The sequence below is a fragment of the Myotis myotis genome, unplaced genomic scaffold (genome assembly GCF_014108235.1).
Source record: "Myotis myotis isolate mMyoMyo1 unplaced genomic scaffold, mMyoMyo1.p scaffold_m19_p_3, whole genome shotgun sequence".
NCBI classification, from domain to species: Eukaryota; Metazoa; Chordata; class Mammalia; order Chiroptera; family Vespertilionidae; genus Myotis; species Myotis myotis.
In genome coordinates, this window is record NW_023416335.1 from 163336644 (window position 1) to 163349499 (window position 12856).

The following is a 12856-nucleotide window of genomic DNA, read 5'->3' on the forward strand; positions in this document are numbered from 1 at the left end:
TAGTAGAGTGAAAAACAAAGTCAAGAACTAGGTTCACACTGGAGTACATTCAAAACAAAGTCTGAGGCTTAATTGCTATTTGACCTGAGGTAAGTGACTGAACCTGCTTCTTTCCTTGTCTCTAAAGAAATCTGCCCTTCCTGCCTCATAGATGCTCATGAGGAGCGAAGGGCAGGACAGCCACAGGTACATGGAAGTCTTTTATGCACCATAACATACTGTAATTCCATAAAGCACTGTCAAAGCATGTTAAAAGTATAACAATATTCCAGTCTGTCCACCCGTCAGAGAAGCATAGCGGTAAAATTCTCCTTGTCTGAATCACTGCTATAGTCACTTTCAAGCAGGGCCCTATGTGAGACTAGACCTCTAAATTGAAGCTTAGTTTCTACCCAAGCCAGTCGAAATAGCTTACTGTGTTTTGGGGTCATGTTGTGATTTATTTGACCATCCTGGTACCCTCAATGCAGTGTAGGGTAAGTCCACCTGGGTGCAGAAAAAGCTTAGAGGGGAAAAACATATGCTGCGGTTTTTATATTGTGTTTATTCGTATGAATGAGTAATAGTTTTACACAAAGAACCTCCACAAAGAAAGAGCTGAGGTAATTGTCTCATGACATTGGTAAATGATTTCAGCACATAAAGGGAACTGGATGGCAGTGATTCAAGCAGTTTAAAAGGACACAGACACTAAAAGTACCATGGGGTGCTACCAACTTGGAGAATTTAAATGTTTCAGTCCACAAGATAGAATTCAGTGTACGTATCAATCAGTAAATTTTAGGTTGACTGACACTTTACTATTTGAGAATGATTTATAAATGAAAGGCAAATTATTTTCCATTCCAACTATTTACCATATTTTCTCCTTAAATCCTTTTTATTAAATCCCTCTCCCAACTAGCTCTAAATTGTCATCAAGTCGGTAATTCTAATTTTATGTGCTGAGAGGCCCCTCAAACAAGCTGACTGGCTAATGCACTCAAGCAGGTATCCCACAACTAGGTTCACACTGGACAGCACATCAGAGTGAGGGCCCTGACCGCTCAAACATTCTTGACCTGAGTGATGTGTAGTGTGACCTCTCAATGCAAAAAGAAAAATGCGACTAAAATACGATGAAATTTGAGATTAATTTTCCCCTTCAGGAGTGGCACAATTTTTCTAGAAACAAAGTCAAAGCAAGTTCATTTTTTATAGCTGCCCAGAACCTGTGTTTTTTTAATATAGCCTTTAACCAGCAATATTTAATGTCAATTCTCTTCTTCCTCCCCGTCCTTGTGTGAAGACTCGATATTCTTCTAACTACCATTGTTTCAAGGGATACCAGAGTAGATATGCAAGATAAAATCTATCTGCCATCCCTGGGTTAGTCTGGAAGACAGTGATAGAGCTTTAAACTGCAACAGGAATAGGAGACAGCTAAGTCTCTAACTGGCTCTCAGAAGCTTGGAGAGAATGGATTCTGAACCCTAACTTGGGAACAGCAAATTCCATCCTCTAAACTGAAAGGTGCTAACAGACGCCTTATGACACAGGTCTTCCCACGTTCCCTCACAGTATTTGTGCTAGGCATGTGTGTAATTGTAAACTGAGAGCATCAAGATCTAGCTCCATGTGGGAACTGTGAGAAATCACTATGGAGGGGAGAATTCATCTTCTATTTGAAAACATTGATGTTGAAACCAAGGGTCCTTATGATTTTGATTAAATTTAGTTTTAAATTCTAGCTCTGGAAATTCATTCATATTCCCTCCCCTCCCCTCCCCTTTCTTTTCTCCTCCTCTTCCTCCTCCTCTTCTTTTTTTTCTCTTTCTCTCTCATAGACCTAGCCTTTCCCTCTAATCAGCAACCTCACCACCACCACCACTCAAGGTATCAGGAGACAGTAGCTGGACCATGGTCACATGGTCTGGACCTCTGCTAGGCTAAAGATAACATCTCAACCCAAGTTATGTTTTAGTTCCTGAGCCTTAATATAGAAAGACCCCTGGTTACTTTCCCATGACACCGAAACCTCGGAACTCTCCTCAAGACCTGAAGAAATGATTCATTACCCTTGCCTCACCTCTGACCAATCAGCTCCCCAACCCCTAAATCCATGGTGTTTTGTGATTTTGCCCTATATAATCTGTAAACTACACGCCATCAGATCTTTAGCATTAGCTCTCCATATCTGGACTGGTCAATTAAATATTAAACTATTTTTATTTCGCCTGCCCAGCTTGGCTCAGTGGTTGAGTGTCAACCTATGAACCAGGAGGTCATGGTTTGATTCCAGGTCAGGGCACATGCCTGGGTTTCAGGCTCGATCCCCAGCGTGGGGCGTGCAGGAGGCAGCCGATCAATGATTCTCTCTCATCATTGATGTTTCTCTCTCTCTCTCTCTCTCTTTCTATTTTTCGTTCTGTACTGAAAGCTTCTGCTCATGCATTTTTTTGGGCCAATGCTTGCAGGCAGGTGGACTCAAGGAGAAACATTGGGGTTCCCGTAACAATGCCCCTAAGAGCACATAAAGAGTTTGCATATGCTATTTTCAGCCATCCCCAGAAGAGGAAATAAATGAATAGGAAACCATTTAAAGGTCTTAGGAGAGAGGACTGAATCTTTACAATCATGCAATTATTAAAACATGTAAGGTGAATTGACAGTTTCCTGAAATATGTTTTTGTTCCAATTAGGACTGATTCATTAGGCAGGAATAAACTCCATGTAATTTTTTCATGGAAAAATGTATAGGGTACTATCCTTTTTAATGTTAAAAAGCATGAAGTAACATTTTATGAATGTTTAGTGCAGCATATGATACTGTGTTGTAATGATTACCTGCTAGAGATTACTTGAGTACATAGGATCAACTAAATTCCAGGTGCAGGAACTTTAAATACAAAAACAAAAACATGTAAGGTGATCAAGAACATAAAGCACATCTTTAAGGCTGTAGACAGAGTGGAACATTCGGGTTTAGAAATACATGAATTCCAAAGGACTATGGTCTCATTCAGCCACAAACAGCCGAGATTTGTTTCTAGGGTTGGTAAATTCCCCTCAGGCAGTGACTTTTGTAAAAGGGGATAAAAAAGGTTTCCATTTCTTCTGAGCATTCGCAAGATCCTCTGCTGCACTCTCACATTTAACCCAAGGCCATGAGAGCAGACTATTTACTCTGAAACTGCATTTCTTTAATACAGTTCTGGGGAGAGGATTGTTTCTAAGAACTAAGAGTCACATTGCTCTCTACCCTTTGCCATTTACTACTACTGAACCCTCAGCTGCGCTGTAGCACAATCTGCCAACAAGGAACAGTCACAACTGAGAGCCCCCTTTGTCCCTGAGAACCCAACTGCCGTATGAATGCGGGAGGGAAACCATCCAAGATTTCGAAGGAGTGGGTTGGAAGTATGCACCACTATAGACACAAAACGTCTTATTGTGATGCTCGGCTAGAGGTATCCTGAATTTCGTTTTGAGAAACACTTGAAGCCACAAAGCTATTTCTCTTTCAAACATATTGACACCACAGATGTAAAGAAAAAAAAAAGCACACACAATTAATGAGCCCACAGCATACCCAAATGCTCTGAGAAGTTAGCCAAAACCTAGGAGAAAACTTATTAATATGAACATGGACCAGAGATTAGGATCAAGTGTGAACAGCTCAACTTGACAGCTGTGAATCAAAATCAACCACAACAAAGCAACCTTCCTGGGAATCTCCCCAAGAGACACAGTAAGTAGTTTAGATTAAAACAAAACTGGGAAATCTTTTACCTAAAGATTTCAGGGACACAGACACTAACTACATTGAGGTTCTAAAATAGATTTACTGGCTGGCCAGTGTGGCTCAGTGGTTGAGTGCTGACCTATGAACCAGGAGATCACAGTTTGATTCCTCGTCAGGGCACATGCCCAGGTTGCCACCTTGATGCAGGAGGCAGCCAGTCAATGATTCTCTCTCATCACTTATGTTTCTATATCTCCCTCCCTCTCCGAAATTAATTAAAAAATAAAATAATAATAATAAAGAAAAGGATAAAAATAAAATAGATTTACTATCTGTAGCCTCAGAGGCCTATACAGAGATTTTGGTGGGGACATCTAAAAAAAGTTTTTTAAGTTTTTATTTATTTATTTATTTTAATATATTTTATTGATTTTTTACAGAGAGGAAGGGAGAGGGATAGAGAGTCAGAAACATCGATGAGAGAGAAACATCGACCAGCTGCCTCCTGCACACCCCCTACTGGGGATGTACCAGCAACCAAGATACATGCCCTTGACTGGAATTGAACCTGGGACCCTTCAGTCCACAGGCCGACGCTCTATCCACTGAGCCAAACTGGTTAGGGCGTTTCTTAAGTTTTTAAAAACTTAAAGATTCTGAATAGACAAGACAACTTCAAGTTGTTCCAGCTGCGCCTCCAATATGAAAGTGTAATTCTTACATTTACTTTAGGGGGAGTAAGAGTTGTCTGGGAAATAGGAAAGGGATGAAGACACTTGGTTCCCACTGATCTCATGACCCTATTATAGAAAGTGATTCTTAAAAATATGTAAATGTATACACAATATATTCACACACACACACTCACACTCACACACATGTTTTCAGACCTATTACAACTTTACCTGACTGCTCTCCTATCATCTTTAATGACACACATGTTGCCCCAAGTCTACTTATTCCTATGACTGTAACAGAGACGAAGTACCTGAATCAGGAGTATAAATTTGTTAAAGAAATACAGGACTATTGGTCATATTTTGAATGTCCATGAAAATAGCTATTTAAGCACAGAAGAGCTGTGTTAGCCTGTATATATTTATGACATGATTTTGGGGGTATAGCAATAATATGCCAGAAATTCCGAAGGAGAAAAAAATTTTTTTTAATAGCTTTACTCTTAAGGCCTCTTATTGTGTGCTGTTTACAATGCAACAACCAAAACAAGCCCCCATCAGTGTGTACTCTCATATACCTCTGATCTCCAGTGTGTACCCTCATACACCTCTGATGAGGAGGGGAGAGTTCTGGCTCCTACCTCAGAAAGAAAGACTAGAACTTATTTCAGGAACATCAAAGTAGCAACTGTCAGAGGGAAAGATTCTGACAAACTTACCAGGAGGCGTGCAGGCATCCGCAGGAGACTGGACAAATGTGGACCGCCTTTTGGTTGGCATGGGCAAAGCCATTTTTTGTTCTTTATGCTTTGCCAGTGCGGCCTGAACGGCTTCTGTGTGAATATCTGAAAGAGTAAACATTTGCATTTATCAGCTCCTGGCTCTTAAAGTATTTTACTTCTGTGGGCTGACCTATCACTGCCTCAACGGTAGGAAAGGGGATGTTTAGGTGATTTTTATTTATCATTTGTGTTAAAATATAAAGGCTGATGTTACTTGTTCGTCACTTTGGCCACAAAAGAATTCAGCTCTCCACCTGAATGTCTAATTGGAATCTTAAAATTAACATAACTAGACAGAACTTTTGATTCTCTACTCCTACTCCGAAACTCACTTTACATTTCTACAAAATCAGACCATACTGTACACAGTATTTTGGATTCTGCTTTGACTTTTTTTTCTCTTACACAATCCCACTGAGGTAGGTAACAAATGAAGTGACTCCCTAGTTCTCCTCGAGCAATGGGCCCAATCCCCATGCAAACCATCCTTAAAGGCCTGTCTGTAATATATAAATGCACCCCTTATAAGGCTGGAACAAGCAGATCCTTTGGGGCATGGGGTAAACTCTGCATCAAAAAACTGCAGGTCCTAGAGTTGAGTCACTTACTGACACTGCCTTCGAAAGGAGAAAACTCCTTGAAGTTCAGGGTTGAGCTCCCTAGAGCTCTCTCTCCCTTTCTACAGATTTCTCATTTGTTCCTTTGTTTCTATGATCTACCCTAGATATTTAAGGCAGCCTGAGTTGTCCTGTTTCATTCAACAACAACAACAAAAAGTCTCACTAATTTAACTAGAAACATCTTTCTGGGTAAATATAGACCTACAATAATTTTAAGGGCTGCATGGTATTTCACTGTATGATGTTCCATAATTTAAGCAACCTTATTTCCAATTTTTGCTACTATTCATAGCAACTATTCACTGCAAGAATAAGTTAGTATTTTCACTTTATCACCCATGTTCAATCCTATTTCCTTAAGATTAATTCCAACAATTGCTGAGGTATACAGGATTTTTCTCTTACATAGATACAGTACATTGATTAAAATCCAGAAATTAAAAATTTATACAAACTATTATCTAAACCACAACCTATATTCCAAGTTAGCCAATTGTCCCAATAATGTCCTCTATAGTTTTTTTGCCTTTTTCCCTGATCTGGGACCCAATACAGTATCACACATTTAGTTGTCATGTCTCTTTATAACCGGGAATAGTTTCTCAGCCTTTATTTCTCATTACCTTGACATTTTTGTACAGATTGGTTATATTGCAGAATGTTCCTTAATTTTGTTTCTGTTAATACTTCTTCGTAATTATTCAGACTGTGTACTTTGGCAGGAAGACCACAGAAGTAAGGTGTCTTCTTGAAACATGATGTTAGGATGCATCTGCCTTACTACTGGTGATAGTAACTTTGGTCACTTGATTAAGATGGTGTCTGCTAAGTTAATTCACTATAAAGCCACTATTTTTCCCTTTAACTAATTTGTGGCTGAATACTTTTGAGACTATATAAGTGTTATATACTTCATTAAACTTTCACCCACTAGTTTTAGTATCCACTGATGATTCTTGGATGAATCAATTATTTCTATAATAATTATAAAATGGTGGTTTTAGAACTCCATCATCCCTTCTGTATTTATTAGTTGGTATTCTAAGAAATATTATAATGGAGATGAAAAATTCCTGTTGCCTAGCATTGTAGCGCAGCACATTACTCACGTTTGTGGTGATGCTGGTGTAAACAAACCTACTGCCCTACCAACTGAATAAAAGTATAGCACATACAATCATGTATAATACATAATATCGGATAATGGAAATAACTATGTTACTATTAATATGTATTTAGTATATTGTTATTTTAGATTGTACTCTTTCTTATAAAAAAAGTTTGTTGTAAATAATATGCTGTGCTACCCAGGCACAGCCTCATACATTTTGTGTTCACTGTGTGTCTTGATTGTATTGTTTTCTCTTGTGCTTTGATTTAATCTCATGTTGTTCTGTACAGTAGCATGCTGTTCAGGCTTGTAGCCTAGGAGCGAGAGGATATAACATACAGCCTAGGTGTGCAGGAGGCTATACCATCTAGGTTTGTGTAACTGTACTCTGATGTTTGTACGATGATAAAATTGCCTAACAATGTTTCTCAGAACATATCCCTGCCGTTAAGCAGTGCATGACTGTATATCAATATGGACCTATTGATCCTCATTTTATTCCATGGCTATTCTGTTACTATTGCTACTTATTTTGATGTTGTGCTCATATTATCCCAGATTTGCCCAACAGGAGCCCCTTCAAACCAACTCTTATGTCCTTTTGACATATCCCTACCATTTTGAACAATTCTTTATTTTCTGGTACAAGATGCTTCAGGCTCATGGTCCGTTCCCTGCTCCAGCACTAAAATTACACATTTCTCCAAGGAGCCTTGGCTCTTCTTAGTGGAGAATGGTACTTAGAACCAAGATCTTACTATTGGAAGTGCTCTGTGCTATTGGGGTATCTTTCTTCTAAGCCAGGGGTGGGCAAACTTTTTGACTCGAGGGCCACAATGGGTTCTTAAACTGGACCGGAGGGCCGGAACAAAAGCATGGATGGAGTGTTTGTGTGAACTAATATAAATTCAAAGTAAACATCATTACATAAAAGGGTACGGTCTTCTTTTTTTTTTTTTTTAGTTTTATTCATTTCAAACGGGCCGGATCCGGCCCGTGGGCTGTAGTTTGCACACGGCTGTTCTAAGCCCTTCCAAAAATAAAGTAACATAAATATAAACATAAATATTCACACATATATCTACATCTACTTCATCTATATTAAAAACCATGAGTTCATATTAATACCTCCAATTCCAATTTAACACCACAGAATTCATTCTAATCTTCCTCCATCCCATTTGTAACTCCATTCTCTAACACAGTGGTTCTCAACCTTCTGGCCCTTTAAATATGGTTGGGTCATGTTGTGACCTAACCATAAAATTATTTTCGTTGCTACTTCATAACTGTTGCTACTGTTATGAATCGTAATGTAAATATCTGATATGCAGGATGGTCTTAGGTGACCCCTGTGAAAGGGTCGTTCGACCGCCAAAGGGGTCATGACCCACAGGTTGAGAACCACTGCTCTAACAGTAAGAAACCTGGTTCACAATATCCTCTATATATTTCACTTGTTCACTCAGTCCTACAATATACAAAAAGTAGCTTTGAAACTGCTATCCTATCTATCTATATAAAAGGCTAATATGCTAAGTGTCTTTCCCTTCGTCAGGGGAATGACATCAAGTAGCAACGCCCGGCTTCCTCTCCCTAGTGATGACTAGCCTCCTTGCAGTTTCGTCAGCCCAGGAACATGACTTGCTTTATAGTCAGGTGCAAACACTTTACACTGTAACCAAATGTCTGTGAAGCGTTTTCCCGTGCCTCGTCTCATTTGATCCTCACAGAAGTCCTGGAGTAGGTAGATAGGAGACTCAGTGGAATCCTATTTTCTTTTCATTAGCCAGAAAACGAAGATGTAGAAAGCTTAGAAACTTGACCTGACTGAAAGGAAGTAAGAAATGGTGGACCTTGAAAATGACTTCAGGTTTTCTTACTGCACAGAATATAGTCAAACACTGCTGCAGTTAAATATTTTACCCTTTGCTCTCCCTGTGTGACCCACAACAATAATCTGCTTTGTGTTGATATTTACTGCTGTGTTGCTGACAATTACCTGAAAAAGAAGTTGCGGTGCTTCACTGGGTTGGAAAAAGTTTAGCTAAATCAGAAAGCAGGTCTAGTTAAGCAAGTTTATTCTATATCTATAAAAGGCTAAGTTGACTCGCACATGCGAGATACATATAAAGCTCTCGCTGGCACTAATCGTACGTGTGTGTTTTGATATCATTGTTGATCGTGAATTTGGTTGACACTTCTATTATAGAGAAAGGGCGAATAGCGTTAAAATATTTCTTCTAGTTAATTTCCTTCCAATGTGCACGAATTTGTGCACTAGGCCACTAGTATTACCATAAAAATAATTTTTTTAACTAGAATTCAGTATTTGCAGTTCTTTTTGTCTTTAGTCTGAGTTAAAATACTGTGTTCAAAGTCTATTTGAGTTATTTCTTACCCTTTCCCTCATTGGTGTGGTTATATTATTCTACTGAATAATACAGTTAGGATCATTTGCTTTTATACATATTCCATAGGTACTTCCCAATGTTGTAGTTAAACAATATAAGAACTATACATCCCTCTCCTCTGAAAAAGAAAAACACGTCTGGTCTCTTCTCTAGTTCCTGACACTAAGCTCCTAAAACCCTTGTAATTTTGTGAGTGATAGGAGTGTCTTCAGGATGGGGGCAGTTCACCAGAAAGATCAAGCCATAATTAGAAGGTGGGGCCAACCAGTGTGGTTCAGTGGTTGAGCATCAACCCAGGAACCAAGAGGTCACGGTTCAAAGCCTGATCAGGGCACATGCCCAGGTTGTGGCCTTGATCCCCAGTAGGAGGCAGCTGATTGATGATGTTTCTTTCTCATCAGTATTTCTTTTTTTTTTTTAAATTAAATCTTTATTGTTCAGATTATTACATTTGTTCCTCTTTTTTCCCCCATAACTCCCCTCCTCCCAGTTCCCGCCCCACCCTCTGCCCTCACTCCCCACCCACTGTCCTCATCCATAGGTGCATGATTTTTGTCCAGTCTCTTCCCGCATCTCCCACACCCCTTTCCCCCCAAGAATAGTCAGTCCATTCCCTTTCTATGTCCCTGATTCTATTATGATCACCAGATTATTTGATCACTTGATTCTTAGATTCACTTGTTGATAGATGCATGCTTGTTGTTCATAATTTGTATCTTTACCTTTTTCTTCTTCTTCCTCTTCTTAAAGGATACCTTTCAGCATTTCATATAATACTGGTTTGGTGGTGATGAACTCCTTTAGCTTTTCCTTATCTGTGAAGCTCTTTATCTGACCTTCAGTTCTGAGTGATAGCTTTGCTGGATAAAGTAATCTTGGTTGTAGGTTCTTGGTATTCATCACTTTGAATATTTCTTGCCACTCCCTTCTGGCCTGCAAAGTTTCTGTTGAGAAATCAGCTGACAGTCGTATGGGTATTCCCTTGTAGGTAACTGAGTTTCTTTCTCTTGCTGCTTTTAGGATTTTCTCTTTGTCTTTTGCTCTTGGCATTTTAATTATGATGTGTCTTGGTGTGGTCCTCTTTGGATTCCTTTTGTTTGGGGTTCTCTGCGCTTCCTGGACCTGTAAGTCTATTTATTTCACCAGGTGGGGGAAGTTTTCTGTCATTATTTCTTCAAATAGGTTTTCAATATCTTGCTCTCTCTCATCTTCTGGCACCCCTATAATTCTGATGTTGGTACGCTTGAAGCTGTCCCAGAGGCTCCTTACACTGTCTTTGTATTTTCGGATTCTTTTTTCATTTTGCTTTGCTGGTTGGGTGTTTTTGCTTCTTCGAATTTCAAATCTTTGACTTGATTCTTGCGCTCCTCTGGTCTGCTGTTGGGTGTCTGTACAATATTCTTTATTTCAGTCAGTGTATGCTTAATTTCTAGTTGGTTCTTTATCACAATATCGAGGGTCTCATTAGATTTCTTGAGGATCTCACTACACTTATCAGCGGTCTCACCAGTCTTTTCGAGGGCCTTACTAAGTTTATCGGCAGCTTCTAGACAGTTCTTGAGAGACCTTAAAAGTGTGGTTTTGAGCTCTATATCTTCCATTTCTGACATTTGCGTCCTGTTTCTTTGTCTCCGCATTTTTTTATCTTTTCTTGGTGCACCCCCTAGTGGTCTTTGTGCGCAGTCTTGTTGTAGTTAAGCCTTGATTGTTGTCGGCAATACCAGGGGTGATTTGACCTCCAGGCTAACTGGCTATGAGAGTCAGCTGTGTCTGCAGTGGGAGAGCTTCTGTGCTGGATCTCTAGGGCAGTGCTAATCTAGCATTTGCCTGAGGCTATCCGGCAAATGGCTCTGCGCAGGGCTTGGGCGGGGCGGGTCCCCAGGGATCTACAGGGGGGGCCGGAGCGAGCAGTTATGGCTGCTCTCAGTTCCGTCCCTAGGGGCTCTGCCTCACAGAGTCCCAGCAACCGCTGCAAACCTCGGAGAGAAAGCTGCCTTCGAGTTCCAACCGAAGCCAGACAGTCCCGCTTCTCCCGTTTGAGTCTGGGTCCCTAGAGACTTGCCTGGATCTGGAGCTCAGAGTCTGAAACTCCCTCCCAATTGAAAACAACAACTGCGCCCTCCACCGCCAGCCCGCTCCACGCGCACTCTGAACTTGAGTATTTCACTTCAGCACTGCGCCTCCTCTGAGTCTGGGCATGATATTCTCTTTCCTCCTAGTTGTAGAATTTCCACTCAGCCAGCCTTCCTGTGGTTCTGGATGATGTCCGTTCCGTCTTTTAGGTGTACCCTTGAATTGGTTGTTCGAGGCAGCAATCTCCGGCGTTAACCTATGCCACCATCTTGGTTTCCTCCCCGAATTAGTAATCTGCAGTCCTCATCAGTATTTCTATCTCTCTATCCTACTCCCTTCCTCTTTCTCTAAAAATCAATAACAACATATTTTTTTAAAAAGAAGCTGGGAACCTTCAACCTTATCCTCCATCCTCCCGGGATGGGATAAGGGCTAGGGATTAAATGATTAATCATTTAATAAGTATGCCCATGTAATGGAACATCCACAAAAACCCTAAACAAGAGGGTCTGGAGAGCTTCCTGGTTAGTGAACACATCCACAGGACAACAGGATGGTGCATCCCAAACACCAAAGGGACATAAACTCCCTGGTTTGGGACCCTTTGGACCTCACCCTAGTTACCTTTTCTATATGGCTGATCATTTGTAGCCTTCATAATGAACAGATCACAGTATTTCCCTGGGTTCTTTCTGTAAGCCGAAATAGCAAATTATAAAACCTGAGGAGGGGCTCATGAAAACCCCAATTCATAGCCAGAGATGTGAATACATGGAAACCCACTACTTGTGACTGATATCAGGGGGAGCGGGTCTAAGCTGTCAATCGGACACCCCCTGAGGGCTCCTGGACTGCGAGAGGGTTGTAGGCTGGGCTGAGGGACCCTCGCTCTCCCCCCGTCCCCCCCGAGTGCACAAATTTCATGCATTGGGCCTCTAGTTATAAATAATGATGCAACAAAGAGCCTCATGCAATTATATTTTTATACTGATGAGAGTATATCTTCGTGGTAAATTCCTACAAGTGAGACTCCTAAATCAAAAAGTGAATATATTTTTAATTTTGTTACATCTTGCCAAATTCCCCTCCAGAAGAGTTTTATCATAGTGCCTTACTACCAGTAATGTATAGGAGTGTCTGTTTATCCATAGCCTCACTTTCAGAATGTGTTGTCTAGCTTTTCTGTTGTTGCCAATTTGGTAGTTGAGAAATGGTATCTCAGTATACTTTCAATTTGTACTTCTTTTATCATTAGTGACATTAAATATCTTTACAGAGTACTTAAGGGCTATTTAATGTTTGTTTTTATTTGTCTGTAAGTGAAATGAATGCTCATGTCATATGACCATTTTTCCACTGGGTTTCTAAGTTTATTTTTCCTTAATTTTTAAGAGTTCTTAATATGTAAGGTACAGTACCTCTTTATCTCTGATGTATGTTAGAAATATTTTCTTT

General features: G+C 40.1%; 1 protein-coding gene across 9 annotated transcripts in view; it reads right to left on the minus strand.

Moving 5' to 3' along the window:
- Window positions 1-12856, minus strand: part of DIP2B (disco interacting protein 2 homolog B) — a 231165-nt gene that overhangs the window by 76012 nt on the left and 142297 nt on the right. For 8 of the 9 annotated variants that reach the window (XR_004965843.1, XM_036297858.1, XM_036297860.1 and 5 more), the window contains one exon: window positions 5121-5246. Coding sequence is in view for 7 of the 9 variants with exons in the window: in XM_036297858.1 (XP_036153751.1) it covers window positions 5121-5246 (126 nt within the window). In the remaining 2 variants the exon portion in view is untranslated. Of the gene's footprint in view, window positions 1-2826; window positions 2848-5120; window positions 5247-12856 lie in introns of those variants that run through there. The other variant, XM_036297864.1, reaches the window with a different exon arrangement.